The sequence below is a fragment of the Pagrus major genome, chromosome 16 (genome assembly GCF_040436345.1).
Source record: "Pagrus major chromosome 16, Pma_NU_1.0".
NCBI lineage: Eukaryota > Metazoa > Chordata > Actinopteri > Spariformes > Sparidae > Pagrus > Pagrus major.
In genome coordinates this window covers 20,413,702-20,439,901 of record NC_133230.1, presented here as the reverse complement: position 1 = coordinate 20,439,901, position 26,200 = coordinate 20,413,702, and the positions used below count along the sequence as shown (strand labels likewise).

Here is a 26,200-nt window from a genome sequence, read left to right as displayed (position 1 = left end):
TGTACCTGTAAGGCAAAACTGCGGTTTGAAATTCTACAAGAACATCTGGGCCTCAGCCGGAAACACCTCAAGATTGGCAGATAAACTGACGAATCAAATAGCCGTATTGGTAACAATGTGGGCGTGTCTATTTGACAGACACGCATTTTAGCCAATAAGAGTGCGTCTTGTCGTTCGTTACATGTTGTGGGAGGGACTTACAAACATTTGTTATGGAAGATGTCATTCGTTAGAGGAGCAATGATAAGTGCGTCAAAGTCGAAAATATTGAGCCTTGCCAGGTAACGTTAATTTCCCGTATGTCATTAGGGATCTCCGTGAACAAAACTTTAATCTGTAAACCGTTTCTCTTGGCAAAAAGAAGCTGTACATTGAATTTTTGCTAGAGAGGTAGCAAGTTAGCTATAATGCTAGTTAGCATCAGGGTCAGTGACGTCTCAAGCCTTGCTGTTTGTTTCATCATGATCTGATGTTCACATAATAACACTGTTTTGCAGGGCATCTGCTCTTCTGAACAACCTCAATGTGAGCCACCAGTTACACCGGGTTCCTCAAAACCCCTTGCCCCCTTTTACAGCGGGGCTTCAGCGTTTCAGCAGCGCCTCAGCCCAGCAGAAGTCAGTGGTGTCAGGTCCATCTGAAGATAAAGTATACCTCACTGACTCATGTGTGAAGGTCAGCAGATACCCATTTCCTGTCATTCCATGTCTAAAAATCCCATTTAAAAGAAAGTTTCTATACACGCCAAAAACTCTACATGACGCTGCTCCAGTGACATAAGGGATGGTAAATAGATGTTGTGGATGTGGATTTTCTTGGAGTTTTATTAATATTTGTGTAAAACCTCAAAAATCGTCAGTCTCAGCCAATGTTGACTGTGGAGCAACTGCATTGTCATCATTTTTTTTGTTAAAACCCATTGCCCTGCAGCTACTGAGTTCATTAATGTGTTGTTTTTGTGTTGTTTGCACTTCATCCATCATCCTCATGTCCTTCTTTTATTCCAGAGACTAGGCGAAATCATGGAGAAGGGCGAGTACCTGAGGATACATGTGGAAGGAGGAGGCTGCTCTGGGTTCCAGTACAAGTTTTCTGTTGTAAGTGGCAAGACTGAAGATGACAGGTAAACAGCCACTTATCTAGCTGTCAAAACATTGGTTTACACTGGCCTCCTTGTTTTCCAGATTGTGTTTTTAGTTAATCCAATCTATTCTGCTCTGCTTTGCTTTCAGAGTTTTTGAGCAGGGAGGAGTGGGCATCATCGTGGATGAGGACAGCCTGGAGTTTGTGAAAGGAGCCACGGTGGACTTCACCCAGGAGCTGATCCGCTCCACCTTTCTAGTGCTCAAGAATCCCCAAGCTGATCATGGCTGCTCCTGTGGCAGCTCGTTCTCTGTCAAATTATGAGGCTGTTTCAGTGCATCAATGTTATTTAATATCCCGATTTATCAGTTTATTAGAATATTAAAGTAAATTCATAATATAAATGCATTCTAATAACGACAGAATAACAATTACCATAGAGATAATTCAACACCTCTCTGACAGTGTTTACTTAAATTATATAATATTGTATTATAAGTTTCACAAAGATATAATTTATTGCAGGGTTATATGGGATTGGCTTTAACAGGGCAGGTGTACCTAATAAACTGGTAACTTAGGATATTATATAAGACTCTCTCTTTGAATTCCTAATTTAAATCACCAATAACTACATTTAGTGTCACAGTGAAACTTGCAGATAGCAACTGTCAGTCACAGTATTCACCTGTGATTTGTGATGTATTTAATCAAAACAAAGGCTCAGTTGAAGTGTTTGAGTATTCAGTGCTTAGATTTTATTTTGTGTGTAAAATATGTAAATAGGCCATATCTATGAAGAGCTAAGCTTTATTATATTTCATGTCATCTAAAATAAAATTTAAAGTTGATCTTGAGTTATTTCAATGTAATACACAGAATGCAAATTGGTGATATGATGTATGATAGAATGGGTTCATAAAGGTAATTGTTGTCACTAATGAAAGGGCAGACAGGAAGTGTTTATTGATGATAAAAGGGTAGTTTCAGCACTGTTGTTTCATTAACTCGTTTAGTTTTACATGTTCAGCATTAATAATAGTCAGTGAATGCATCTCACTCAACTTCATGGTCGCCTTTTTTTTTTATTAAAGTGGAATTTAAGAAACATCTCACAAAAAATATACAAAAAGAATATGTACAAATGATATTTACACTGGTATAATGTAAATCAAAATATGCAGCAACGTTTTTTTGTAGTTAGTCTGTAGTAGGAGCAAAATGTTTTGCACTTTTCATATTTTCTCTCTTGATAAAACATTCCATTTAAGCAATATATCTGATTACACAAAACATTAACTTACTGTTTAAAATAGTCACACCATTCATATTCATGAAAATGCGACAGTAATACGTCGTAGCAGCACACTGAAAAGTGACTGAAAGAATTGCAACAGTGCATTGAAACATCAATTTTACAGCTGTTCTTTTTTTGTTTTCTGAGGAATTTGGTTCGGACGGATTGTCTTCCAGTAAGCCATGCACACCCACTAACCACAAACGAGTCCTCAAACAAGTACGCACACGTTTACATGTCATGAGGGGAACACTGCTGAGGGAGGTTTGAGGTCAACCGGTCAACAACACAACCACATAAACAAACCATAAATGAACCATCAGGGTAACACAGTGACCAGGTCAGGTGTACAGTGCATAGTATGCTTTGGCATGCTGACATCCAGAACATAACAGTGGATGTTACATTCAGGAGGAAGGCCACAGGATTTGGAATCACCAGTAAAAAATAGAACGAAGGACGACATGATCCAAAAAGTGAAATAATACAAAAAGAATCCAAACCCTCATAAATCGAACACTCAGATTAAGGCTAATTCAGTTTGCTACATGTTTTTAAAAATGGCATCGTCAGTGACACATTTTCATACACCTGCCAAGTAGCAAACTGCCATTTGGAACATGTTCACAGATACTTTCATTCTTAAAAAAATAATCCCTCACTGAAATGATATGCACATACTGTGTTAGAGAGGTGTTTTTCTTTTCTTTTCTTTTCTTTTTTAAATGATGACGTGATGTCGTGAGAGCAGGGCTGGACTCCCTCCATCTGTGTTCACAATCAGGACTAATTCTGTGATGAAAATGAGCCTTGCACAACTGCATGCACCTAGTTTTGAGGCAGTAAATCAGATCACCACTTTGACTCATTTACAAGCTGCCAGGTCTCTCCTCTCCTCTTCTTCTTTGTTTCAATGCATCCTTTTGTTTCTGTGGAGAGTCATGCCAGGAGACGCCCAGACTCTCTGAGGCAGGATGGTCCAGGTGTGGTCCTCAGTGAGGGGCATGGACACACCTCCACACAAAGAGGCTAGAAAGGACACACAGTAATGGATGCATTGCTTAGTATGTGATTGTCATATTGTGTGTAAACTATGTTGTCATTTGGAGTCTCAGTCGTACCTTCTGTCATCTCCACCAGCGCTTACAACAAAGCGATCTCCATTTGTGAAGCGTACATTAGTCAGGTGAGCAGAATGGCCCAGAAAGCGTTTGTGTTTGGCCTAAAACAGATCACAAACACATCATCCAAGTGGTATTTCTTTTCTAAACTGCAGCCAACAGATGTACCTGTCAAGCGGCATTGTTATTAGTTGAGTTCATGTAAAGCCGCAGTGACACATAGACATTGTTACAGAAATACAAGGGTGTGTAAAGGTCCAGTGATAATATGATATAAAGGGAGTTAAGTTATCATGCAGCCATCTCATGCAAAACCATTAGTGGAAAATAACTACATACATTAAGTCAAGTAAATTGTATTTATATTGCGCCAATTCACAACGATATTTATCTCATGACACTTTTTAATTAGAGCATGTCAAGACTATACTCTTTACTTAATTACATTAATTAGAAGATGCATTGTTTTCAGCGTTCCTTGGCATCTTTTTTTGATACCACCACTAAAGGGCGTCAAAGTCAAGAAATTTCAAATTACACACATAGTGGCTTTGTGATATCAAAGGCAAAATAACAATGAGGAAAAATAATATATTAAAAACAATACTTACAAACTTCTCCGGACATGGAAAGTCTAACAGCTTAACCATTCCAAAGTCATCGCCTGTGACAATGTTAAGGCCCGAGTGGGACACACAGGCACAGGTGACGTCTGCTTTGTCAGTGTTACGGGACCAGATCCCTACGACCTCGTCCCCAAGCACACTAGACACAGGCAGAGAGAGAAAGGAATTACATTTGTGGCTCTGCTGTTCCAGCATGCTGTATATGTGCCTTATATGTACACTGTGATTCTCACCTTGTCCAGGTGGCCCAGGTAATCCTGTCAATCTGGGTCTGCTCTGTGACCTGCCTTCCGGACGGCACCTCGTATACCAGTCGTTTATAAGCACCTGTGGATATCTGTTTCAAGGCATTAGAGGTTAGACATCATACAGCCAGCCAGCGACTGTGACAAACATACATTTCTCTCATTGGAAAGTTGCTGAGCCATCACACAGTCTTTACCTGGATGTAAGCGCTGTCAGCTGAAAAGTCCATCTGCATCACGAAGCTGGGGATGTCCCTGCAGCAGTTGATGCGGTTCAGCTGCGGGCCGAGTGTCAGGTCGTAGAAGTCGACTGCACTCTCAGTGGAGCCTACGGCCAGGTAACGAGAGTTTGGACTGAACCTGGAAGAAAGACGTGCAGTGTTACAGAACATCAGTGTCAGCTTTACTTTGTAGTGTGTAGTGTTTCTCTCTACAAAGACAAATATTGATCCTGATATGTTTAAACTAATTATTCAACATCTTTCAATATAAAACTGAACATGCAAATGAACAAATGTATGAAAATGCATTACATTTTATCATAATTATGTTGATTTGTGGCCTTAATTTGCCTTAACAGATAATGTGGTTCTGACTGGGTTTCATATGAGACCTAACTGGACAGTCTGTACTGGGCCAATATGGAGAACATTGGCTCCAAACTAATTTTGAGAATCTGGAGGGAAGAAATAATAAATATATTGTAAATAAAAAAGCCTCCAACCCTAGTGTACCTAGTGTAAAGTCCCACACTCTATTATCATTACCTAATCTTTATTATCAGATATCTGTAGAGTCTGTAGGCCAAAGAAACAAGATTCTGATATTGGATATCTGGTTTCTGTTTGAAGCCCTTGTAGTATTGACCAATCATGTTTGAGTTGGCTTTGGTTGCATGCAGGTAAACAGTCCATGTGGAGAGCAAAAGAAGTGGAACAAATTGGCCAAACAGCAATCTGAACCAATCATATCTCATTTTAGCTTTTTTTTTAGTTTTTTTCTGTATTCTTCTGCAGATAAGCTAGTTAAACAATCCAGTCTTATACAATGTCCCTGAACTCCAACTCCATTTTTGTGTCTCAAGCTGAAAAAGGACTGGAAACAATGACCAGCATAGGAGGAGGAACTCCTGGTTGATTATCCAGATATCTGTCAGCTACACCAGAAACCCTGCAACACCTTGGACGATGCCCCCAGATGGGTTCTGAGACTGACTATTAGTACCTAATATCCTGGATAGGAGAGCGGCGGTCCCTTTTCTTGCCCCAGATTTTGAGAGAGGCAACCAGCAGGATGATGAACTCTCCATTCTTCATGCCGATGGCCACCATGTCTCCTTCAGGACTGTAGCTGATGGTACGCGCTGGGTGACCGAGGTTCACCTTATTCAGCATCTTCTGTTGTCCCCACAAGGCCATGCAGAATCAGCACATACGTGTTATTTACATGATTTTGTGAATGAAGGAAACCATGTTAATTTTCTTTAATATAAGCATATCTTTATAGAATGAGAGAAATATGGAAGTACTGGGAATAATTCATGAGTTCTGATTGGTTGAAGGTAACATGCATGTCTGACCTTTTCTGGGATGTCCCACAGACGAACAGTGCCGTCCTCCGCCGCAGACAGAAACACGTCTCTGGAGGGATGGGTGCCCAGGCCCCAGATAGGTCCGTCCATGTGTCCATTCACCAGGATGTTGCACGCTGCATTCTTCTCTCCTACCTCGATGATCTCTGCATTCCTGGTTCCCACAAGGATTTTACCCTGACAGAGCAGTGAGTAAAACGTGTCAAAACATAGATGAGATGAGGAGAATTAGCTGGATCATTTTATTGAGTGGAGTATCATCTGTAACTTCCTACCTTTCCTCTGCATACAGAGCGAACACAGTCTATGATCTGTCCAGTCTCTAATCGAAATGCTCTGCAGCGCTTCAGCTCCTGATCCCAGAGCTTCAGAGCGCCACCCTCCTTTGAGCTGTGGAGGAAAACATCTGATGACATTCACAGCTTTAAATAAAATATATGCATTTCTGTCTCTTATGTATTTATTCTGATTGGTATTAGATTTATGTGGATGAGGACATAATTGCACAGCACTCACGGTCTTTCCTTGCCTCCAGTGACGATGAGGCCGTCTCTCAGTGTGGTGTACATGGTGAACACAGGGCCCGTATGAGCTTTGGCCACAATTCTTACTAGAATGTGTTCCTTCCACACACACACATCCCCACTAATGGTACCTGTAAATGTCAAGTTATTCTGAAAAGAAAACAAATCTGCACTAATCTAGTGGCCTAAGAGAGCAGGGCGAGCAATGCAAGAACAATTCACAGCACATTTGAGCAGACAGTGTTGGATTTCATTGGCTTTAAATATTAGCAGAGTCAAATCATGAAAATGTAATGTATCCAAACAAAAAAGTTTCAAACACTTCATTTAATGATTGGTTGGAAGTCACTTACAGCTCCAAATGCTACAGACAGCATCGTCTGCATCCGGGCATCCTCGATAGAACTCAGCACACCTTTTTTGCTCAGCAGGGCCCGACCAGCTAACGTCCAGAAACGCACATGCTTGATCCCCACGGACACAAAGTGTGTGTCAGAGTCTGGCCGAAATTCAGCCACAAAGATCCTCTGGGTGTGACCTATCCGGCTGGCCACTTTGGCACCTGAAAAACAAAAGCAGAGTGTGATGACAGCCTGATCTCTCAACCGTGGTGGGACTCTCTCATCCCCAGGATAAGGACCAAGTTTAAGGGAAGATTTTTTTTTTACCTTCCTGCCACTTCCAGATGGTCACGGTGTGTTCAGGGTCCAGGCCCACAGACAGCAGGAGTTTTCCTGTGGCACTAAAGCTGACAGAGCAAACCCCACCGGAGTGGAAACAACGAAGCACTGACAGCGTCTGTTTGGTCATGGCGTCCCACACATGGATGGATGGAGACGTGGCTAACGGACAAAGAAGGGAAAGGAATTATTTGTTTAAATCCTCGTAACTACTATTAAAGATCTTCTTTCTTCCTTGAGTATGACTTGTGTCATGTTTTAACCTTTAACCTAATTTCCTAAAACCTTATTACTGGGTTGCTTTGTTAACTGGATTTCTGTAAATTCTATACTCAAATTGAAATTTTTCATTTTTGGGTGAACTTCTCCTTCAGCAAATCCCTACGACTAAAAAGGGATAGGCTAGAGTTTAGACATGCCTTCATAACTTTTTAAATCATGTAAACCGAGATGTGAATCTACTAGAAAGAGGAAACACTTCCAAAAATCATTCATAGAAATAACCAAGTTTGCATGAGGTAAAGACCTCAAATCAACTGGCCACTAGATGGCAGTAACAAAGAGTATATAATGAGCCAAAAGTGACTGATTTTCTGTCAATAGTTATTAACACCATGTTTCCTGTTTTACATTAAGACTAATTCTAAAACGTCCTTACCTGACATGTCACCAGTATCACCTGCAAACAAGGAAAATCAGATTATCTGACAGAACCAACAAATTATTTGTGAATTATTTGTGACTTCCTGAGCAATAGTGGTTCCTACATTCGACAAAACCTTCTACTTTCAACATATTTAGATAATTTACACAAATTATGCAGAATTCATAAAAGCTATGAGTACAAAATGTGATAGAACTGCTATCACAAATCGTCTGTCATTAAATTTCTGCCAGCACGGAGTTGTTTATGTGTGTCTGTCTGTGAAAAATGCAGCATGCGTGACAATCCCACGACTATTCATGTATGCAAAAATTGTAATTTTGCTCGTTAGCTGCTTTATAGTACGGATACGCTTGCAGGAGGGGGCTGGCCATCTGGCTTGTACAGTAATCCCCCTGCACAACGCACAGCACAGGATAGAGGGAAGAAAAAATGAGGCGGCTGGTGACACGGGAGGTCAACTTCTCACAAACATACCTACTTGGCCAGTTGCCACCACGTTGGGGAATTTGGGATGTTGATTGATTGTCAGGCACAGAATGTCGTCACTGTGTTCTACATAGAAACTTTGGCAGGCTGTGAGGAAACACACCCAACCCACACACACACACAGATACAAAAATACAAACACATATATGTTATACTTGCTTTCAGGTAGGAAATAGTAACACAGTCAGAGAGTGTTCCAGACTGCACTCTGTCTACTTACAGGTCGTCAAGTTGAGCACGATGCCGACTGAGGCTGTGTGGTAGATGATGTCCGCCCCCTCGTTCAGGTAGTGCACGTTGTTGCGGCAGTCATTGCCACGGTAACCAAACACCAGCTCCAACACCAGGTCCTGCGGGAGAGTCAGAAAGAGATCGCCAGAAAGTCAGAAAGGTCAACACCATGACAACTAAGATGTTCGGAGCCAGCTGCAGGCTGAAGTAACACGTGATTATTCGATTAGAGTCCCGAGAGAGGCTGTCTGGACAGAATATGAGCACACGGTGTCTTCAGCTCAAATAATCATATTAGAAAGCAGCATTTTTGAATGTCTTGCTGCTCTGACAGAGATAAGACTGCTTCTGTTTACTTAAATGCACATTATTTCTGCTGCTAGGGGCCTCTCAATCAAAACAATGAAAACAGAAGACTTAGTTTGATGATGTTATGAAGTAGCGTGGGATCATGGGAGTCTTCATTGTTTAACAGCCACCATTGTGGACGACAATCTATCTGACATGCCTCAGGCAGAAATGTTCATAGTCGAGGTAATGTTTTAAAGTTCGATGTTTAGTCACGTTTGTTATAGCGACCAATTGAAATGCACCCTTATCTTGATTAAAGTTACACATTTCACTGGCTTTGAACATTTTTGGAAACATATTTGTGGGAATGTCCATATTATATCTTTAAAGTTGACGATCTGTATATATATATCTACAAGTTTGTTGCATTTCAATAAGAACGTGAGGTCCTTCTTACCTCAATGGGTCTCTTCTTTTTGCCAACATTGTTGGTTTGCAGCTTCTCCGGCTGTGGCAGCGCTCTGCTGACAGGAGGCCTGAAACAGACGGCTGGGATAAGATGGCTGCCGCAGAGCTGCTTATCATGATAATGATGACAATAATGATGCTGCTGAAAAATATTCCATAAACATCTGCTCATATGTGCACACGAATATGAGGTGTTTTATCTCAAAAGAAAGGAAAAAACATGTTTTTTTTTTACACTAGTTAAGGAGGAGTTACACTAGTTAAGGTGTGATGAATGAGCAGATGAGAAGATTTTTATTTTTCAATGTCAAGGCTTCTTGTATCACAAGTGTGTACAGAGTTTGTATAACCAGCAAAGGAATGAAAGGACAAGAATAAGGTGCCGGAGGGGGAACATTTCAGTAGACACAAGTCAGTTGCAGTTTGGTTAGGTTTAGCCACCAAAACTACTTGGTTAGGTTTAGGAAAAGATCATGGTTTGGGTTAAAGGAAGGGAAGGCGATTATGGAGATAGATGGTTAATTGTTGAACCTCATTCCCAGGTTGTCAAATAACGATGTTTTGGTTTAGAATTTAGGGCTGAATACTGACCCAAAATGTTGGTATTTGAAGACCTGGGAATGAGACTCAACAATCGACTGTCTTTCTCCAGAATCACCTTCCCTACCTTTTAAATAGACCTTTTCACATTATTCCCCACGTGTTAGAAAGCCTTGAAGGCTGAAAGCTTTCTGCCAGAAAGGGCTTTCTTACTGAAATCCCTGAAAGAAAACTTTTCCCCTGTGCCACTCGCTTCATATTTAATCTAGAGACGTCTAAAAAAAAACCTGTGCTCAGAATGTAAGTAGCTTACCTTGACCCTCTTCATGGCAGCAATAACAAAGAAAAAAAACAAGAATTAGAAAAAAGGTTTCTCACAGCATTCACTGCTGCCCGGTGGACACACAGGAAACACAACACCTCAGCCACTGAGGACATAAAACACATGAGTCAGCACCGTGCTGATGCTGCGTGGATGCTTGCAAAAAAGAAAAAAAGAAATAAAACTAGTGTGGAAATCAATAAAGCTGGAACACCAAAGGTCTGTGACACACTTGAAGACAGATTATGATGATGGAAGATTTGATCATGATTGTCGGCACTGTTTCAGCTCAGAAATATAAACAATACTAACTTCAAATATCTTTATATGAGTACATGTCTGACATTCCCTCTAGTTTGATGTGTGAAGTTAATCCACATTAATTGTGCCATTTCCCCAGAGTCACTCACTATTAAAAACACTTTTTGCACAACCCATTTACTTTGTTCTGCTGACAATTAAATTGGAAAAATAAATTAAATTCAAGCTCTAATTTAACTTTTAGCCCAATTTGTCCTGTCAATCAGAGCAGCCGCTCATTAGCAAGTGAATTAACAAGTTTGTATGTGGGAGGAAAAAAAAACACTGAAATGTGAATAATTAATTAACTCTGGTAGGTTTTTACTGAGGAAACAGACATGAAGGCATTTCTATAAAACTCCGAGATTCTTTTTGACACTTTTTGAGTCTCGATATCTTTCTTTTGTTTTTGCTCATTGTGAAGGAAGTAGGCTGACCATGTGTTATAGTCTCTGAATGTAGTCCTCTATAATCATACATATTTCAACCATGACCACTACTTTTTCTTTTATTGAATATCAACATACTGTACATGAACACAAGAGCTTACCTGACCACCCCTTGTCTTCAAGCAGAATTAAAGAGCGAAGCAGGATAATGACAGATGGACAGCCATTGAAGGAAAGAAGAAGAGCAGAAAAGGCTGAGTTATTTCAAGGAACAGGGCAAGAATCCCACGCAGGAAAAGAAAATGTTGACTGAAGGAGGCAGGTTTGGCTTCATCTTGACGCAGAAGCCTTATTTTTCGTACTAAAAGTTATTTTCTGACTGCTCAGAAGCATCTTTCTGCAACATCGTAGCTTCACTGAGGAATACCTTTCGTCCACAGAGGGTTCTTTCAGCTGCAAGTGGGGCTTCACACCCGTCATAGGTCGCATGTTGGTGGATAAGGCCTTGATGGTGTAGTTGAGCTCATTCTCCCTCGTCACATCACTGTCGTAACCTGGTGAAAGACAGGAATGACACGGATTTTAGCAACAGAAACATTTGATGAGAAAAAAACCTCAGAGGGAAGCTCATCTCTCACCTCCGTCATCCTCGCTTTCGATGTCCGACTCCTCGCTGTCACACTGTTTGAATTCCCGGTGGCCCTCAGGCTCATGGGCCCAGATCATGAGGCACGTGTCACCCCCACCGACTGTCACCAAGAGGCTGTCGTCATGGGTCCATCGCACGTTGGTAACGTGTGTGCTGTGGGCCACATAGCGTTTGAACTTTGCATATTTTCCCTAGGGGAAGAGGGACAACATTTGTTTAACACTTGTGACATTAACACAGAAATTAGCATATAATTTGCATAAACCTTAAACATGAGCCTTAAGTCATAAGACACTAAACCAGATAATACACAGACTTATGCAGTGTGTCGTACCTTGACAGGGTATCTGAAGAGCTTGACGTATCCTAAGTCATCTCCTGTTGCTAGCACCTTCTTGTCGTTACTAAGGCAGGCAGCGGTCACCTCAGTGACCTCACTGATCAAAGGCCAGACACCCTCAACAGACGTTCCCAGGACGCACGTCCATGTGCTCCAGTCGATCTTCTCCACCTGAGCCAAGAGAGTAAGTAAGTAAAGATTCATTTACATAGACAATTTGAAAACTGCACTACAGCAAACGGCAAACTTGAACACCAACATATTATAGGTAAAATAAAATAAATAAAATGGGGCTGAGAATAGACCCTTGAGGCACAGCTCAAAACAGCACACGTCATCACCAACCATCACAGAAAAATTGTCTATTTGAAAAATGTGATATAAACTAACAAGCTAAACAAAAGCCTCTCACTGTGTCAGCCTGTCAATAATAATTCTGTGAACAAGTGAACGATGGAAGAGTGAAATGAATGTGAGGAACAGAGGAAAATGTCAAGCATGATGACAAGAGGAGGACATCTGAAGCTCCATCGAGACACGAGCTAGCAGCATCTATCATCTCTGACCCTTATTTTCTTAATGCTTCCCTCCCAAGGTGTGTGAATGTCACGATGTATTACAGGGACCCCAAACACTATCCCACTTCCACTGCCAAAATTAGAAAGATACTGGTGAAAAGTGGGCCGTGTTAATGCTTCACTGCCCTTCCCCGAGCCTCCTCTGATCCCGAAGGGAAAAAGTGGGCCAACAGCACTATAACCACGTCTGCTCCTGTGCCTTTTCTCCCTGCTTACCTCTGTGGCCGGAATGGTCTGCCTCTTGCCGCGAGGAGCTTCAAAGAAAAACTGCTCTTTAGCACCTGTGTTGACTTGGAGTAGTTTTCCTGTGAATGAAAAAGCCCAGTGGGACGTGATGCTTAACTATTTTGAATCCATAATTGGTGTCGTTTGCAAGGATTTACTGAGACAATAGTGTTTAAGGAATCATGTTTACCTCTCTTGTCCCAGTCCAGGTGGGTAATGTAATTGAGGCATCCTTTGCACACCCCAACCCGCTTGCTGCTCATTACATTGTAAATATCCACAAATGTGTCTCCTGATGCCACTGCGAGGTACTTTCCAGCACCTGCAAACACAAGAGAGAGAAGTGATTTGTCTGTTTTAACCAGCGATCAACAGAATTAAGGATTTTCATCTGGTGGTGTCAGTCTGTTGTTCAGTCATCCCTACTGACTTTCCCTCTGGCAACACCAGTAGGTCAAAGTTTTCACTTATCAAGTGAAATATCTCAACATCTGCTGAATGGATTGGCACACAATTATGCACAGACATACATCGGCTCAATAAAATGTACCTTAAGGGCATTTTAGATTGTGGTATTAGTTGTTTTACTGAAGTAAAGGATGTGAATACTTTCCACTGTTTTTTATGAATCTCTAAGTGCAGCTTCACAAAGCACCTGTCATGGCTGTAGACTCTGAACTTTTCTGTAATATCAGAAATTAAAAAGAATTCTCATTATTCCCAAAAATCCACTTCCTGCTCAGCATTACACTGCTGTGTACAGTGACTTCAGGCTCTCAGGGACTCGTGGGTGTTGGGTTGAGAAATAAGATCTGCTGCATTGAGGATCAAGGTTAAGTGTCCAGGCGAAAGAGAGTTTAGTTTCTTGCTCTCACTTTGTCCGCCCCCACTGTTTCCCATTCCGCTCTTGCTGTCTCGCTGTCTGGCCCTATTACAGAAAACCATTAATTTGGGTCAGGCCTGCAGCAATATCTCCGCGACTCGCAGCGGGAAGGAAATATGTATACCTGCTGAACTTCTGCACAGCATCCTACATGCACTAAGATGCTTTGAAGGGCACACAGATTTTAGATGCCAATTTACTTCTCAGACCAAGAGTTTTGCGAAGAGTAAAGAAATGTGGAGGTGAATTACCGACCTGGAGAGAATCTGATATCTGAGATGATGTCCTTGCGGTGGTGGAAGGACACCAGGTCCTCCAGGGTGTCTGCGTTCACAATGATGAAGCTGCCGTCATTCAGGCCAACCGCTAAGGCTTTGCCATCGGGGGAGAAGCAGCAGCAGCGGCCGCCTGTGGTGGATTATGTGTTAGTTAAAGCCCTGGGACCAGTGCACTTCCTGTCAGAGAATACACTCATCTGTTAGAGTGGTGACTCACCTTTTCTGAGCTTGCGTACAGCCAGCATGCAGTGGCTGGGCGAGAGGTCCCATATGCGCAGGGTTTTGTCATCGCTGACGGTGGCACAGAGAGGGAGATGGGGATGGGTGGCCAGACCCCACACTTCTCCCTCCATGTGACCCTGCAGACACATCCAACAGCTTTTATGATTTATCTATTTAACAAAAAGGGCCCTATAACCAAAGCTGTGATGTCACAACTATAAAGTCACCGTCCTTTAAAATCAGCAGTGGGCTAAGTCAATCAGATTAGCCATATATACCCCATGCTTTATTCTTTTTGATATTCTAAAGGATACTTTTGTCTATACACCAGATAACTGAGGACAACCTTTGCTTCTCCCATCAGCTGATCCCATCCATCAGAATGTGCTTGTATATTTTAAAGCTTTGGAAAAGGGCAATCAATAGCATTCACTCCGTCTGCCTACAATCACAGGAGCCTGGGAGACACTGCAGGACCACTTAACTAAATTAACAATCTCCCATTCAACGGCAATAATTCATCGTCATTTAGAGCCACCGCCTTGGTGATTCTGCATTGCTGCGTGAAATAGAAACAGCAGCTGTGTTTTAATTGCAGTGAAGGGCTATGCTGGTAGGTTTGTATGTTTTGACCAAAGAGTGGATAAGTATCTATAATGGCTGAATATATTTCAGAGCATATTTCAGACTGTTTTTCTCAGTTTAAATGTTTGCAGCCATAAAGAGTTTTCAAGAGGCAGATATCACTTTAACACAAATCCTAAGGCACATCTATAAGATACAGAGAGAGGAGAACAGACGTCACACAAGTATTTTTGACATTGAACATATCTATATATCGTATAATTTCTATTCATTTAAATACAATGCTTAAAATCAACCTGCACTGATGTGAAACTTGTTTTAAGTGACACATCACGGCAACATGTTGTCATTTTGTTGTGGGTGCTTTAAAGCTGTAGCATACAGCTTAAGAAATTCAAAGTAGTTAAGGAACCCTTGAATACATGACCAAGTTTCACAACAGTCCTACCACTTCATCACAGTGCAATAAAAATGACACTTTGATAAAAAAGAAGTCAGAGAACATGTCAGCCTGTCATCTTCAACCTTTCAAATCTTTACTAACTTAGAAAATGTCACCCCACAGTTCATCACACTGCAGAAAAACTACTCATGAATACCCTGTCTGGGATAATGAAGCTCAGGTGGAATCTGATGTCCTGTAAAAAATCAGATTTGTGACAGGTTTTGAGTTATTTTTATCTGTATCTCACCTGGACCAGCAAAGTGATGGGGCCGCTCTTGTCCACCTCCAAGATCTCTCCGTTCTTGGTCCCTACCAGGATGTGGCCATGGCCCAGAGATATGGCACGTATGGAGGGGTTGTCCTCCAAAAGCAACCCTGCAGAGTCAATGAATTAAGTCAGACCTTAGCTCAGGCCTGTCATGGTTGTGGGTTTTTTGGTTTGTTGATTTCCTGTTTTATTTTGTGGTTATATCCTCTTGTGTCTTGTTGTCACCTTCTACTTCCTGCCCACTAGTGTTCGCAGTGTTCCTCCCCAGTCTGAATTTTCTCACATCAGCCTTGTTGGCACCAGTGTCTCTCCACCTGCACTTCATCCCCTCGTTAGTTTAGTTTGTATTTAAGCCTGTGTTGTTCCCTCACTCATTGTTGGTTTGTCTGTTTTCATCCATGTGTCTCCTGTGTTCTTATGCCTGTTCCCCGATCCTCGTTTGTTCCCTGTGTTTCTTATTTGTCCTTAGTTTTTGTATTACTTTGGTATTTTCCTGTGCCTGCCTTTTTGTTGCCAGTTTTTGTTGCCTGCCCTTTTGTTACTTGGATTTTGGACTTTGGTTATCAGCCCCTGTGTGTGTCTTGCATTTGGGTCCATTTTTGCATAAACGTGACAGAGCCAGTACACAGGAGGAAATCTTAATTATTTCAGCTAAAACAGATTTGGCATTGAAACATATGATGTTTTTACCTTTAGAGCCTGGAGCTAGGACTGCCCTCTTGATGGCGTAGGTCTTGAGGCATCTCTCAAAGGTGTCGTCCCAGAGAGCAACTATACCATCCTTTCCTCCAGTCACAAATCCCTACAAAGCCAATGTATTTCACATTTAATGCTGCAATGATCTCCTGATGACAGATAGATACTGATGCAATAAAATTATGATAAAATACGAGCATAATGTTAGCATAGTTTACACCATCTGTTGCACAAAAAAAAAGTTCAAAAGCTTGATTAACTGATGTGAGTTTTCATATCTTAACTGCTAACTGCTCAAAGAGTGAGCCAGACAGCCATGGAACCTTTGTCCATATTCTCAGTTTACTCAAGAGAGTGAAACAGGATTGTAGATATTCTAAGATACTATAAATAAGCTCTCACTGGTCAGTCAAAGAGCCTGTTTCCCTGTGGTACCTTTTCTAGAGCGTGCACACTGAATACGGGGCCGTCATGAGCCTTGACAGTCTTCATCAAGAACATGTCCCTCCAGATGCATATGTCCCCTGTGCATGTGCCTGAAAACACCATCTCCTCCGACCAGCCGTACACAGCGCACATCATGGTCTCCGTCTTCCCCATGTTCCCTTTGCGCCCAATTAGACCACCACCTGAAGAGAGAGCGAGAGAAGCAGACAGTCAACTCACAGGAAGACAGTTAAGAAAGAGTTCTGCTTGTTAGAGTTTCTTCTATTCGAAGAAGAAAGTAAAAAAAAAACACCCCAGGGGACTTACCAGCCTTATGCCAAAACTTCATATGTTTCACACCAGCTGTGATGAGCTTGTCGGGAAGATAGGGATTTATTTTGACAACAAATATCTTGTCCTTACTCCCCCTGAAAAAGAATTTTCACATCACAAAATATGCATGGAGAAAAACATTACATTTGCACAACTTTCATCTTCATCTCTCTCATTATTTTTGAGAGTTTGAATGACAGTTGAACAGTAAACTTGAACTTGAAATGTTAAAAGAGTGTATCTACTGTGGCTGTTAGCAATAATACAAGGGCCGAGCGCATTAAGCAGGCTACACTGAAGTTTTTTAATGATGGCAAAGAAATGCAGAAATATGCCTCGATTTCTGTTTCTGTGTGTTTATCACCAAATTGAGTCGCAAATTAAGTCTGGAGTATAAAATGTCTCTGAATAGACACAATAAATCCATCCTACAAATGTGTTAAGCGGGATTAACATTGTAAAAAAATAAATAAAGCAAAAATTGCCAAAACTGAAACTTGTATTTGAATTCTATAGACAGGACTGAACTCAGAGGATTAATAAGGAATGGATTATCAAAATTCTCTATTTTGTTCTCTTCTCTCCCTCTGACTTTAAATTGAAAATACTTCTTCGTTCTGCCACGATAATTATGTAGTGAAGATTTGATATTGTGACAGCCCAAGTAACAAACTTTTCTGTGTTTTATATTATTGCATTATATTATATACACCGTCCATTAATGTGACCACACATTTTGAGGTTGCAATTTTAGGGGTAGCTTCCTAACAAGCATTACAAAAGCACTGGAGACAGAAATAAACTTCCTGTAACTGTCTCTTTTGATTGCGTCGCACAATATGAACATTAGAATTAGTCGCTGGTCCTGTCTAATGACATGGAGTGTATCTGACACTTTAATTTCTCTAATCGTTTCCCTTTGTGCTGCTGCATTACTCTCAGCCTCAGTGAAGAAACATCACGCCCCTCTCCTCCCTCTTTATCTCTGATCCTCTCTTACCCCTCTCTCGCCATATCCCTCACCTCCCCAGTTTCCCACCCTTCACCCTCCTTCACAGTCTCCCTCACACACCCACCCCTCCTCTCCCAGCTGAAGACTAGACAGTGGCGGTGCACAAGCTTGGCTCTGTCAGGCCCCATTTCCCTCTGCCTGCCTCACTGCACTGCCCACCAGGGTCTGCAAAGTAGATTAGTGCAGCTCCAAGCTGTCCCTGAGCTGCAGTGAGCGCCTGGCACACAACACGCAGGAGAGCAACCAGCTCCAAACTAGCCAGGGGGAATTTCAATGGAGTAGATACTATATATGAACATCAAGTAGAGCGAGTAACAAAGCCAAAGCAAAGATATTTTGGGATGCGGATGTTTTCCAGTTAGGTACTTCTGGTTTCCTGGGGTTGTTTAATTTTACCTGCCATGAAATTTAAAATCCTTCAGTATGTTCTGAATGAATGAACAACTCTCATGGTTTACAGCAATTCATAATGCAGGTCTGGTAAGGTAATCCACTTGCATCAAATGTACAAGGCTGGTGTGTGTGCACCATATCTGGTCGCGTGTATCGTTTACGTCCTATGTACACAGTGATCATTTGCATCATTGTCTCCAGCGGTACAGGAAATCAGTCTGACACACTTGAGCTCAGGATTATGTCGCATTGGATGCTCTTAGAGTAAGTCTCCCTTTATCTTTGATGTACTCTAAGATGTAGACCTTTTATATTAGTTTTTATGGTCCAATTAGTTTCAGCCATCAGGACTTGGAGGATGTGTGTAATTGCTTTTGCTTTTTCCCGGTTACTACTGTTCATTTATCCCTTTCATTACTTGATTGTTTTTGCAACCCATTGGCTTTTTATGTGTTGTTCTGTACCTTTAGAAACAGAGAAACTTTTCTTAAGGTTACCTCTGTGTTTTGGAATTGATTTTTAGATTATACTGCTTGTTTTTTAAAGCCTTGAAGGGTGATTTGCTAACTCCTTATGAGCTGGATCGCTGCCTGAGATCCTCCGGCAGGGCCCTACTAAAGGTTCCAAAATCTCAACTTGTAACCAAAGGTTGTTTTTTCTCGTACTCTGAGCCAGATATTTCTATAGTCCGAAGGTTTTTTTTACAGAGGGCTTTGTTCATATGTCATTTATAGCCTGATTTATGTAACATTTTATTCCTAAAAATATGACAAAAATGTATTTTTTATTGCTGTTGACAGTATTTTTTTGTGACAAAAAGAGATGTAATTTAACCCTGGCTTCATCCAATGTTCAGATGCAAATTAGAGCATATTTAACTAGATAATGCCCCATATGCATACTTAAACATACAATTTCAGAAAACTATATGTACAAATATAATTGTTTTAATGTAAGTGATCAGCTGGGGAAGTTTTATGGTGTGTTTACTCTATTCACCTGTAGCGGCTCCCCAATGTTCCTTTGTAAAAACGAATCTGATATACGCAGAGCACAAACTCACCAGGATAAGATAATGAAAGATGTAAGTTGAAAGTAATTCTCTTTAATTATAGATCTATCGTTTGGGCCCTGGGGCAAAATCCTACTCTAACCATTCAGACTGGCAGGGTAAGAGTTGCAGTGAAGCAGCCTTGTAATCTAAAAGGTAATTCCCTTTCTTTCCTCTCCTCCATCGATCACGCTGTCAGTCCTGCATAGCAAAGTGGCCTCAATTTAACCCTCATCCATGAATGTCCATATTTAAACTGAAAGCACTAAAACAATCTTGCGAATTAACATTATTTCAAAGCTTTTGGGATGTGGGGACACTTTGAAGTATGTAAATGCTCTAATATAACTGTACTAACCGCATGGCAGACAGCTTCTCCCCCTTCCTCCAGTCCCACAGCACAATGGTGTGATTGTCGTCCAGGCCCACCGAGGCGAGCCGTTTGCCATCCGCTGTGGAGGGAAAACCAAAACCATTCAGTACAGCACGGACAGAGCCAGCTCCTGCCTTGCTTCAGTGAAGTTTGACCCTTGTTAGCAACATGAAAGCAGCCTAGTGGGTTTGATCTACGGCAGGTGATTCACCGACACTGACATACAGATCACAGCACTGCCTCTTTCTGGGGCCAATTAAAGGAAGCTAGAGGAACAGCTCTACCTTGATGCTGTCAGACTGCTGCAACTAAAAGACAGCGGGAATAGGTTTTTTGGTGTCTTGTAAATTGGGTGTCATGTGAATTTGACCCTTTCTTTTATGTGTAAAAGAATCTTTTTGTTCCCCTGTGAAAGCAGGATGTCTGGAAGAATTTGTGAATACATAAAGTAAGTTATGTTGAATTTGTCTGGATCGGAGGACTAAAAGCAGTGTGAGAGAGCAGCACTGACCAGAAAAGTCCAGAGCGCACACTCCGAGCTGGTGGAAACCCCTTAAGACAGACATGGGTTTTAACGTTTCTGTGTCCCATATGTGGATGGAGGAATCTCTGCCGACCTGGAAAGACAAGCACATTCAAAGTATGGACACAATCATACTTAATTTAACCCATTTACACATGAGAATTTAGACTCTGATGCCGGAAAGAATCTCTGTCACTTCATCTCTAACAAGCCATAAGCCAAAGTAAAAAAAAAAAATCATTGAATATTTTATGCTAGCAGCTACCTGGCCTGTTGCTACAAAGTCCTTCAGGGGATGGATAGCTAGACAGAGGATGTCATCATCATGACCCATGTAGAAACGTTGGGTATTCTGTTGTCTGTTGTACACAACCCCAATGGCAGCTACGTGGTAGACTATCTCCCCAGTCTGGGTGTAGAACAGGTTGCTCCTGCAATCATAACCCCTGTAGCTGCAAAGAAACAAAGAAAAATGGTATAATTCCTTTAGAGGCAAAGAATAAATTAAAAGAATGATTAAAATTGTTAGAAAGCTTGTCTATTTGAAATTCATATCTGCCTTTCCCAGAGAAAGCCTACCCATGAATGAAGTGCAGCTTCACTCCGCTGCCCGGCGGTCGCTCTCTCTTCTTCATGGCCGTCGCTCGATGCTTCTCTTTGCACTGCTCTTTGAGTTGAGGTAGATCTTCTTTATAAACCTGGATACATGTAGAAAAGTGTGTTGGCTCCATGTTTAAAGGAACAGTTCACCCAAAAATGAAAATTCAGTCATAATCTACTCACCCTCATGCCGATGGAAAGTCGGGTGATTCTCCAGAAGCCCCACAATCCCCAAATGATTTGAAGAGACTTTATTTACACCCTTTTTAAAAGCCAATATCTTCCCTTTAGCTGTGAAGCTAAAAGCGTTAGCACACATACCATCTGAAGTGGGTGTACGAGCTTGACCTAGCATTGACGTAGTAAATAATATCTTTTAAAATTTTGGGATCTCTGGGCGTCTGGGAACTTGCAATATGCCAAACGAGTTGTATGGAGCCATTATATATATTTATTTCTGATGTCTGAAGTCCCCATCTACTTTAGTTGTTTAGGAGAATGCTGCAACACTGTTTTGCTGTGAAGCTCCAGAAATGTTTTGTGTACTACAAAACTTCACCAGACTTTCCATCGGCACGAGGGTGAGTATATGATGACTGAATTTTCATTTTTGGGTGAACTTATCCTTCAGTAACAAATAGGATATACAAGGTTTAAAAGATGAACACTAGTGTGATCACAAACCTGTCGTCTATACGTGAGCTGCGTCTCCTGCTCGATTTCTGAGTCCATCTCAGGTACGTCTGACTGATCAGAGTCCGACTCTTCACTGTTAGAGTCTGCCAAGGTCTCTGCAAGCAGAAACAAGGTTACATCACACCTCGCCAGTAAGTAAAATCCTTCCCTGCCTCTAAATCAAACAAACAACCCGCTGCACACTATGTAGAGAAAACACTGCACCATGTTTCAGCAGAAGCGAGGGTCGATCATGTAATAATACTGTGACATCTCCTATTTATCAGGCGGTCGTGCTGCACAGTGACATCGCTCAAGACAAATGGATAAAATTGCTGATGTAGCACAGTGAAGGCGTGCCAGGACGAGGCAATAAGCAGAACTGGCAGCTAAGGGCGGCTACTCACAAGATCCATTAGGAGAATTAAAAGGAAAGGCAGTTAGTATGTGCCTTAATTTCAGAGAGCACAGCTGTGCTCTGTCCCAGGAAAAAATATGACTTGGGAATGACAATGCAATTATACTTTCCAAGCTTCGTTCACTTTTATTGGATTTGTCTTAATTAATGCGATGGCTGTTCCTTCGCAGAGCTTTATGGAAATGGTGGTTCACGAAGGAACGTACGGAAAGGGAACAATCTAGTACATTCATTGCTCTCTGGTGGTTAAGCACATCAAGTTCATGAGGCTGGAGGGAGAAATGCAATTGCACATTATGTAACAGCCATTCTCATTCATACAACCCCTGATAGGTAACTAAGAAATGCACCGTGACATATTATTTCATTAAATGGGTTGACATCACCGCAGTTTTCTGTCGAAATAGTCTTACTCTCAGACAGATAGTAGTGAGCAGTAGTAGTAGTCAGCTGATTTTAAATGGATAGTTTGACATTTTGTGAACAATACCAAAATTCACCAACACCCCTCTCTCATCAACATGTTATATCTCATTTGTTTAATCTCTACAGAAACTGAAGCGTAGAAACAGGAATTCAATATTTACAGGGCTTTTGTGCTGCACTTTAAAGAGTTACTGGATTGAACAAGCATGATATGACGATTTATTAATCTAAAGATGTTGGCAGGTGGATTTAGTTACCATTGGACTGAGCCATGCTAGCTGTTTCTCCGTTTCCAGTCTTTGTGCTAAGCTAAGCTAGCTGGCTGCTTTTGCTGGCTTCATTTTTAGCATACAGATGTGTAGTTCCCAAGATGTCAAACAAAATAAATAATGTGTGCTGTGCAGAGGCTGCTAGGCCACATACACATATATACTATAACTGTCCATGCTCCTGAAATCACTACTTTACATGCAACATGTGTAGTGTAGCTGTCCATGGTCCTGAAATCTCTGCTTTACATGCTACATGTGTACTGTAACTGTCCATCTCCTCCTGGCTTCAGCTCCATATTTCATGCACAGTAAGAAAGTGTACAAGTGCATTTAACAAAAAACTATTCCAATAAAGCCATTTTGCAACACACTCCGTTCTTCAGTAACTTAGTGGGAGATTGAGCAGACATCCAAATCTCCATCAGGGTTCCCCACTTAGCCTGATTTGATAATGTTTAGTTGGCAGGAGCCACTGATTTTGTGAAATAAGTAATATCAGTAATGCAAGTCACTGGCCTCCACACAAAATGTGACACTGTAATAATACTGATTGGATTGATGAAGGTAAAATGTAAATCTTGTACATTTTTCAGATATATTCGGACATAATGGCTACATCATCATCACCATACCTTGTGGTGCTATATGCAGAGCTTCTTTAGACTTTCTTTCAGGAACAAACTTCCACTGGAACACAGAGTGATCGGCACCACCAATAGTTATGACCCACTGATAGTCATGTGACCATCTTGCGTTGGTTATGTGGGCTGAGTGACCTAAATACTTTTTAAATTTTGCACCTAAAATCAAGAAGAAACAGATCAGTTACACAGTAGATACAAATAAACAAAATAATCAAACAACTGTGTCTCTTTTACCTTTTTTTACACATGGATATCGTAAAAGTTTGACTAATCCATAGTCGTCAGCTGTTACTATGACTTGATTGTTAAAGTTGGCGTCCACAGAGTTAATGTCATTGATATCTGAGTACTTGGGCCATATTCCATTAATTTCAGGGCCCAACACACACGTCCATGAAGCCCACTGTACCAGCTTCAGCTCCTCCCTGTTGGTCACCTCCTTCCCACCTCAACAGAAGACAGAAACATTTTTTCTCACAAATAAGCTCAGGCACAACATTGCTTTTTTTTCTCTTATATTTCCAGTATTTTACACAGAACATGATTCACATAGTTTACATAGCTGTGATACAAAAGTGATCTGCCTGGAAACGCAGACTTACTTGGCATCCTGTAGAAGAGCCTCCTGCCGCTGCCATCGTTGGTCTGCAGGAACTTGCTGTCCGTGGACCAGTCCATGTGTGTGATGAAGCTGTTAGAGCCGATGCACTCGCCCACTTTCTTGTACCTCTGCACGACACCATAGATGTCCACTGAATTATCATTTGAGCCAACAGCTAAGTGGCCCCCATCGGGAGAATACTTTAACTCATGGATGGCCTCCTTCCTGTCCTTGATGTGGACTACCTCTGTCATATCTCTGGAGGGAGGCAGAGAAATGTAGCTTGAATTAGGAGCTAAAATGGACTCGAAATGATGAAGCTCTTCACTGCAGCAGCCACTCGCAGAGCATCAAAATTTCCCATTTGGCCTTTAAATTGTGTACCCACCTGACTCTGAGGACAGTGAAGGAGCCATCCTTCATTCCCAGCGCCAGGTGAATCCCATCAGTGCTCACGGCGGCACAGCGAATAGGCTCCTCCATGTTACAGCGAGCTATCAGTGCATGATCTATAAGGCTCCATATCCTTTAGACACAGAGGAAAAGGACAAATGAGGGGGCGAAGCAGAGATGAGTTAACATTGAGTCAAACAACCATGGTGATGATGTTTGTGTTGTCTGTCCTTGTTATCTATTTGGTTTATGACCGCACACTGACAATAGCTTTATTATTGTAAACAAAATGAATCAGTGCAGCGCAGAGAGTGCTGCCCAGGAAGACCTTCTTCAGAGAGGATCAAGGACAGTTCACTACCCTTCCAAATTTAAAAGATGTTCTTTAAACTATGATTTTTATCAATATATTAATTCAAGTAACTAAGGAATGACAAAATCTTTTAGAAACATATTTTAAAAGTAATGTAAGAGGGAGATTCTTGTACCAACACAATCAATAACTGTATTTTTACACAAACTTAAATACTGATTTACAACCCTGATTCTAAAAAAAATAGGACACTGTGTAAAACCTAAATAAAAACAGAATGCAATCATTTGCAGACAAACCGTATTGACGTTTTTTTCTGTCCCCATTTTTCTGTAATCAGGATTGTAATAGATATTCCCCAAACCCAACAAAGAAAGGTACTTGAATCACTGTTACATGGCAGCATGTATTTCTTAAAGACCTCTATCAGGTTAATGCTGAAGCTTCACCTGACTGAGCGATCATCACTTCCTGTCATGGCCAGCGGCTTGGTGGGGTGGACAGCTAAAGCCCACAGCTCGCCCTCACAGTGACCCTGCATGATGAGGAAGGGCTTGTTGCGGTCGTGGACAACGACCTCAAAGATCTCGCTGTCCTGCGTGCCCACCAGGATGTGATCTCCCCGCCAGCAGACGCTGCGCACGGACAGCCCTGTTAAAAACACACATATATACTTAAAAATCAGGCAAAAAAGCATTTGAAAAGCATGCTAACATGAAAGCTGACGGACATTCGCCAACGCCTATACAGTCATATTAAGAGACACGACAAGGATAATAGACAGGAGGTGCAAATAGCCATCTGCAGGCTACCTAGGATTTTGACAGGAAAATGCAACGACAGCACATGCTGTCAAGCCAATCAGCAACTGACTCTGGGCAATACAGCGAGAAGAGGATGGAGGAAGCATATGCTGTATACATATGTGAACGTAACATCTGTATACGGCGTAAAAACTGCAACAGAGCTTGGACTTGACTAACAACAAGAGGAACAGCAGAACAATGTGGGGACTGCTACAAACAGACTGACATATTAACTTCGCCTGCAGTGACATTACCCACCTCGGCTATTTTCACCTCTAGCTACTGTTAGATCCAAGATTATAAATACAAGACACAGAGAAAATAGGAAGGAAAAGAAAGAGAATATTAGTAAGGAGAAGAGAAATGGCACAAAGGCAGTTTTTGCCTAGATTCAGACAATTGTTCTAGTGCCTCAGGAGACCTCAATTTGGCCTGCAACCTTTCTGTACTCAGATTAAAGTTAAAAAGATGCAGTTTGACATCACCTTTATATCCTTGGTCTGTTTCCCTGAGATCAATGACAGTAATTGGTTTGAAGTTGAGATCCCACAGCCGGACGCAGCCGTCTCGGCCCCCGGTGGCGAAGCCCTCTTCGCAGACATTCATGCTGAAAATCCCTGACTGGAGGAAATGACAGGCTGTCAATGAGGATCTGCACAACAAATGAGCAAAGACAGAACCAGCCCCACAAACAGAACACGTAGTGCTGCTGCTCAGCCAGGCATTTGTTTAACAAGGCTTTCATTATTACAAACCAGCTACTGTGGCCTCAAGATAACACAGAGCGAGGTAACTGGGGGTGTCATATTTGTTTTATTACTGGAAATCCTGACTGAAGGCCTCCTTTGGATAAGAGTTTTTGTATTCAAAGGGAGGCACCTTGTTAAACCCTCAGTGAGACATTTGGTGGT

The 26,200-nt window shown here is 41.6% G+C and overlaps 2 protein-coding genes across 2 annotated transcripts in view; one reads left to right on the top strand and one right to left on the bottom strand.

The window, feature by feature from the left end:
- The first annotated feature begins 211 nt into the window (after positions 1 to 211).
- Positions 212 to 1,934, top strand: isca2 (iron-sulfur cluster assembly 2). Its single transcript, XM_073483944.1, has 4 exons — positions 212 to 281; positions 498 to 675; positions 1,008 to 1,123; positions 1,233 to 1,934. The coding sequence occupies exons 1-4, from the start codon at positions 220 to 222 to the stop codon at positions 1,405 to 1,407; spliced, it is 531 nt and encodes a 176-aa protein (XP_073340045.1). The 5' UTR covers positions 212 to 219; the 3' UTR covers positions 1,408 to 1,934.
- Positions 1,935 to 2,082: 148 nt separating this feature from the next.
- eml5 (EMAP like 5) overlaps positions 2,083 to 26,200 on the bottom strand; it is a 38,523-nt gene continuing 14,405 nt past the window's right edge. Inside the window, exons 6-42 of the mRNA XM_073483943.1 lie at positions 25,775 to 25,910; positions 24,933 to 25,134; positions 24,166 to 24,303; positions 23,779 to 24,035; positions 23,411 to 23,623; positions 23,165 to 23,332; positions 21,426 to 21,532; positions 20,721 to 20,839; positions 20,407 to 20,593; positions 20,130 to 20,235; positions 19,604 to 19,697; positions 16,784 to 16,884; positions 16,466 to 16,659; positions 16,025 to 16,136; positions 15,314 to 15,441; positions 14,032 to 14,173; positions 13,792 to 13,944; positions 12,844 to 12,975; positions 12,645 to 12,733; positions 11,845 to 12,021; positions 11,500 to 11,701; positions 11,289 to 11,415; positions 9,300 to 9,378; positions 8,541 to 8,670; positions 8,309 to 8,407; positions 7,826 to 7,846; positions 7,156 to 7,329; positions 6,841 to 7,049; positions 6,480 to 6,637; positions 6,239 to 6,353; positions 5,952 to 6,140; positions 5,597 to 5,769; positions 4,570 to 4,732; positions 4,361 to 4,464; positions 4,113 to 4,266; positions 3,502 to 3,602; positions 2,083 to 3,409 (exon numbers count right to left, since the gene is read on the bottom strand). Coding sequence (XP_073340044.1) covers positions 3,373 to 3,409; positions 3,502 to 3,602; positions 4,113 to 4,266; positions 4,361 to 4,464; positions 4,570 to 4,732; positions 5,597 to 5,769; positions 5,952 to 6,140; positions 6,239 to 6,353; positions 6,480 to 6,637; positions 6,841 to 7,049; positions 7,156 to 7,329; positions 7,826 to 7,846; positions 8,309 to 8,407; positions 8,541 to 8,670; positions 9,300 to 9,378; positions 11,289 to 11,415; positions 11,500 to 11,701; positions 11,845 to 12,021; positions 12,645 to 12,733; positions 12,844 to 12,975; positions 13,792 to 13,944; positions 14,032 to 14,173; positions 15,314 to 15,441; positions 16,025 to 16,136; positions 16,466 to 16,659; positions 16,784 to 16,884; positions 19,604 to 19,697; positions 20,130 to 20,235; positions 20,407 to 20,593; positions 20,721 to 20,839; positions 21,426 to 21,532; positions 23,165 to 23,332; positions 23,411 to 23,623; positions 23,779 to 24,035; positions 24,166 to 24,303; positions 24,933 to 25,134; positions 25,775 to 25,910 — 5,190 coding nt within the window. The 3' untranslated portion in view covers positions 2,083 to 3,372. The remainder of the gene's footprint in view (positions 3,410 to 3,501; positions 3,603 to 4,112; positions 4,267 to 4,360; positions 4,465 to 4,569; positions 4,733 to 5,596; positions 5,770 to 5,951; positions 6,141 to 6,238; positions 6,354 to 6,479; positions 6,638 to 6,840; positions 7,050 to 7,155; positions 7,330 to 7,825; positions 7,847 to 8,308; positions 8,408 to 8,540; positions 8,671 to 9,299; positions 9,379 to 11,288; positions 11,416 to 11,499; positions 11,702 to 11,844; positions 12,022 to 12,644; positions 12,734 to 12,843; positions 12,976 to 13,791; positions 13,945 to 14,031; positions 14,174 to 15,313; positions 15,442 to 16,024; positions 16,137 to 16,465; positions 16,660 to 16,783; positions 16,885 to 19,603; positions 19,698 to 20,129; positions 20,236 to 20,406; positions 20,594 to 20,720; positions 20,840 to 21,425; positions 21,533 to 23,164; positions 23,333 to 23,410; positions 23,624 to 23,778; positions 24,036 to 24,165; positions 24,304 to 24,932; positions 25,135 to 25,774; positions 25,911 to 26,200) is intronic.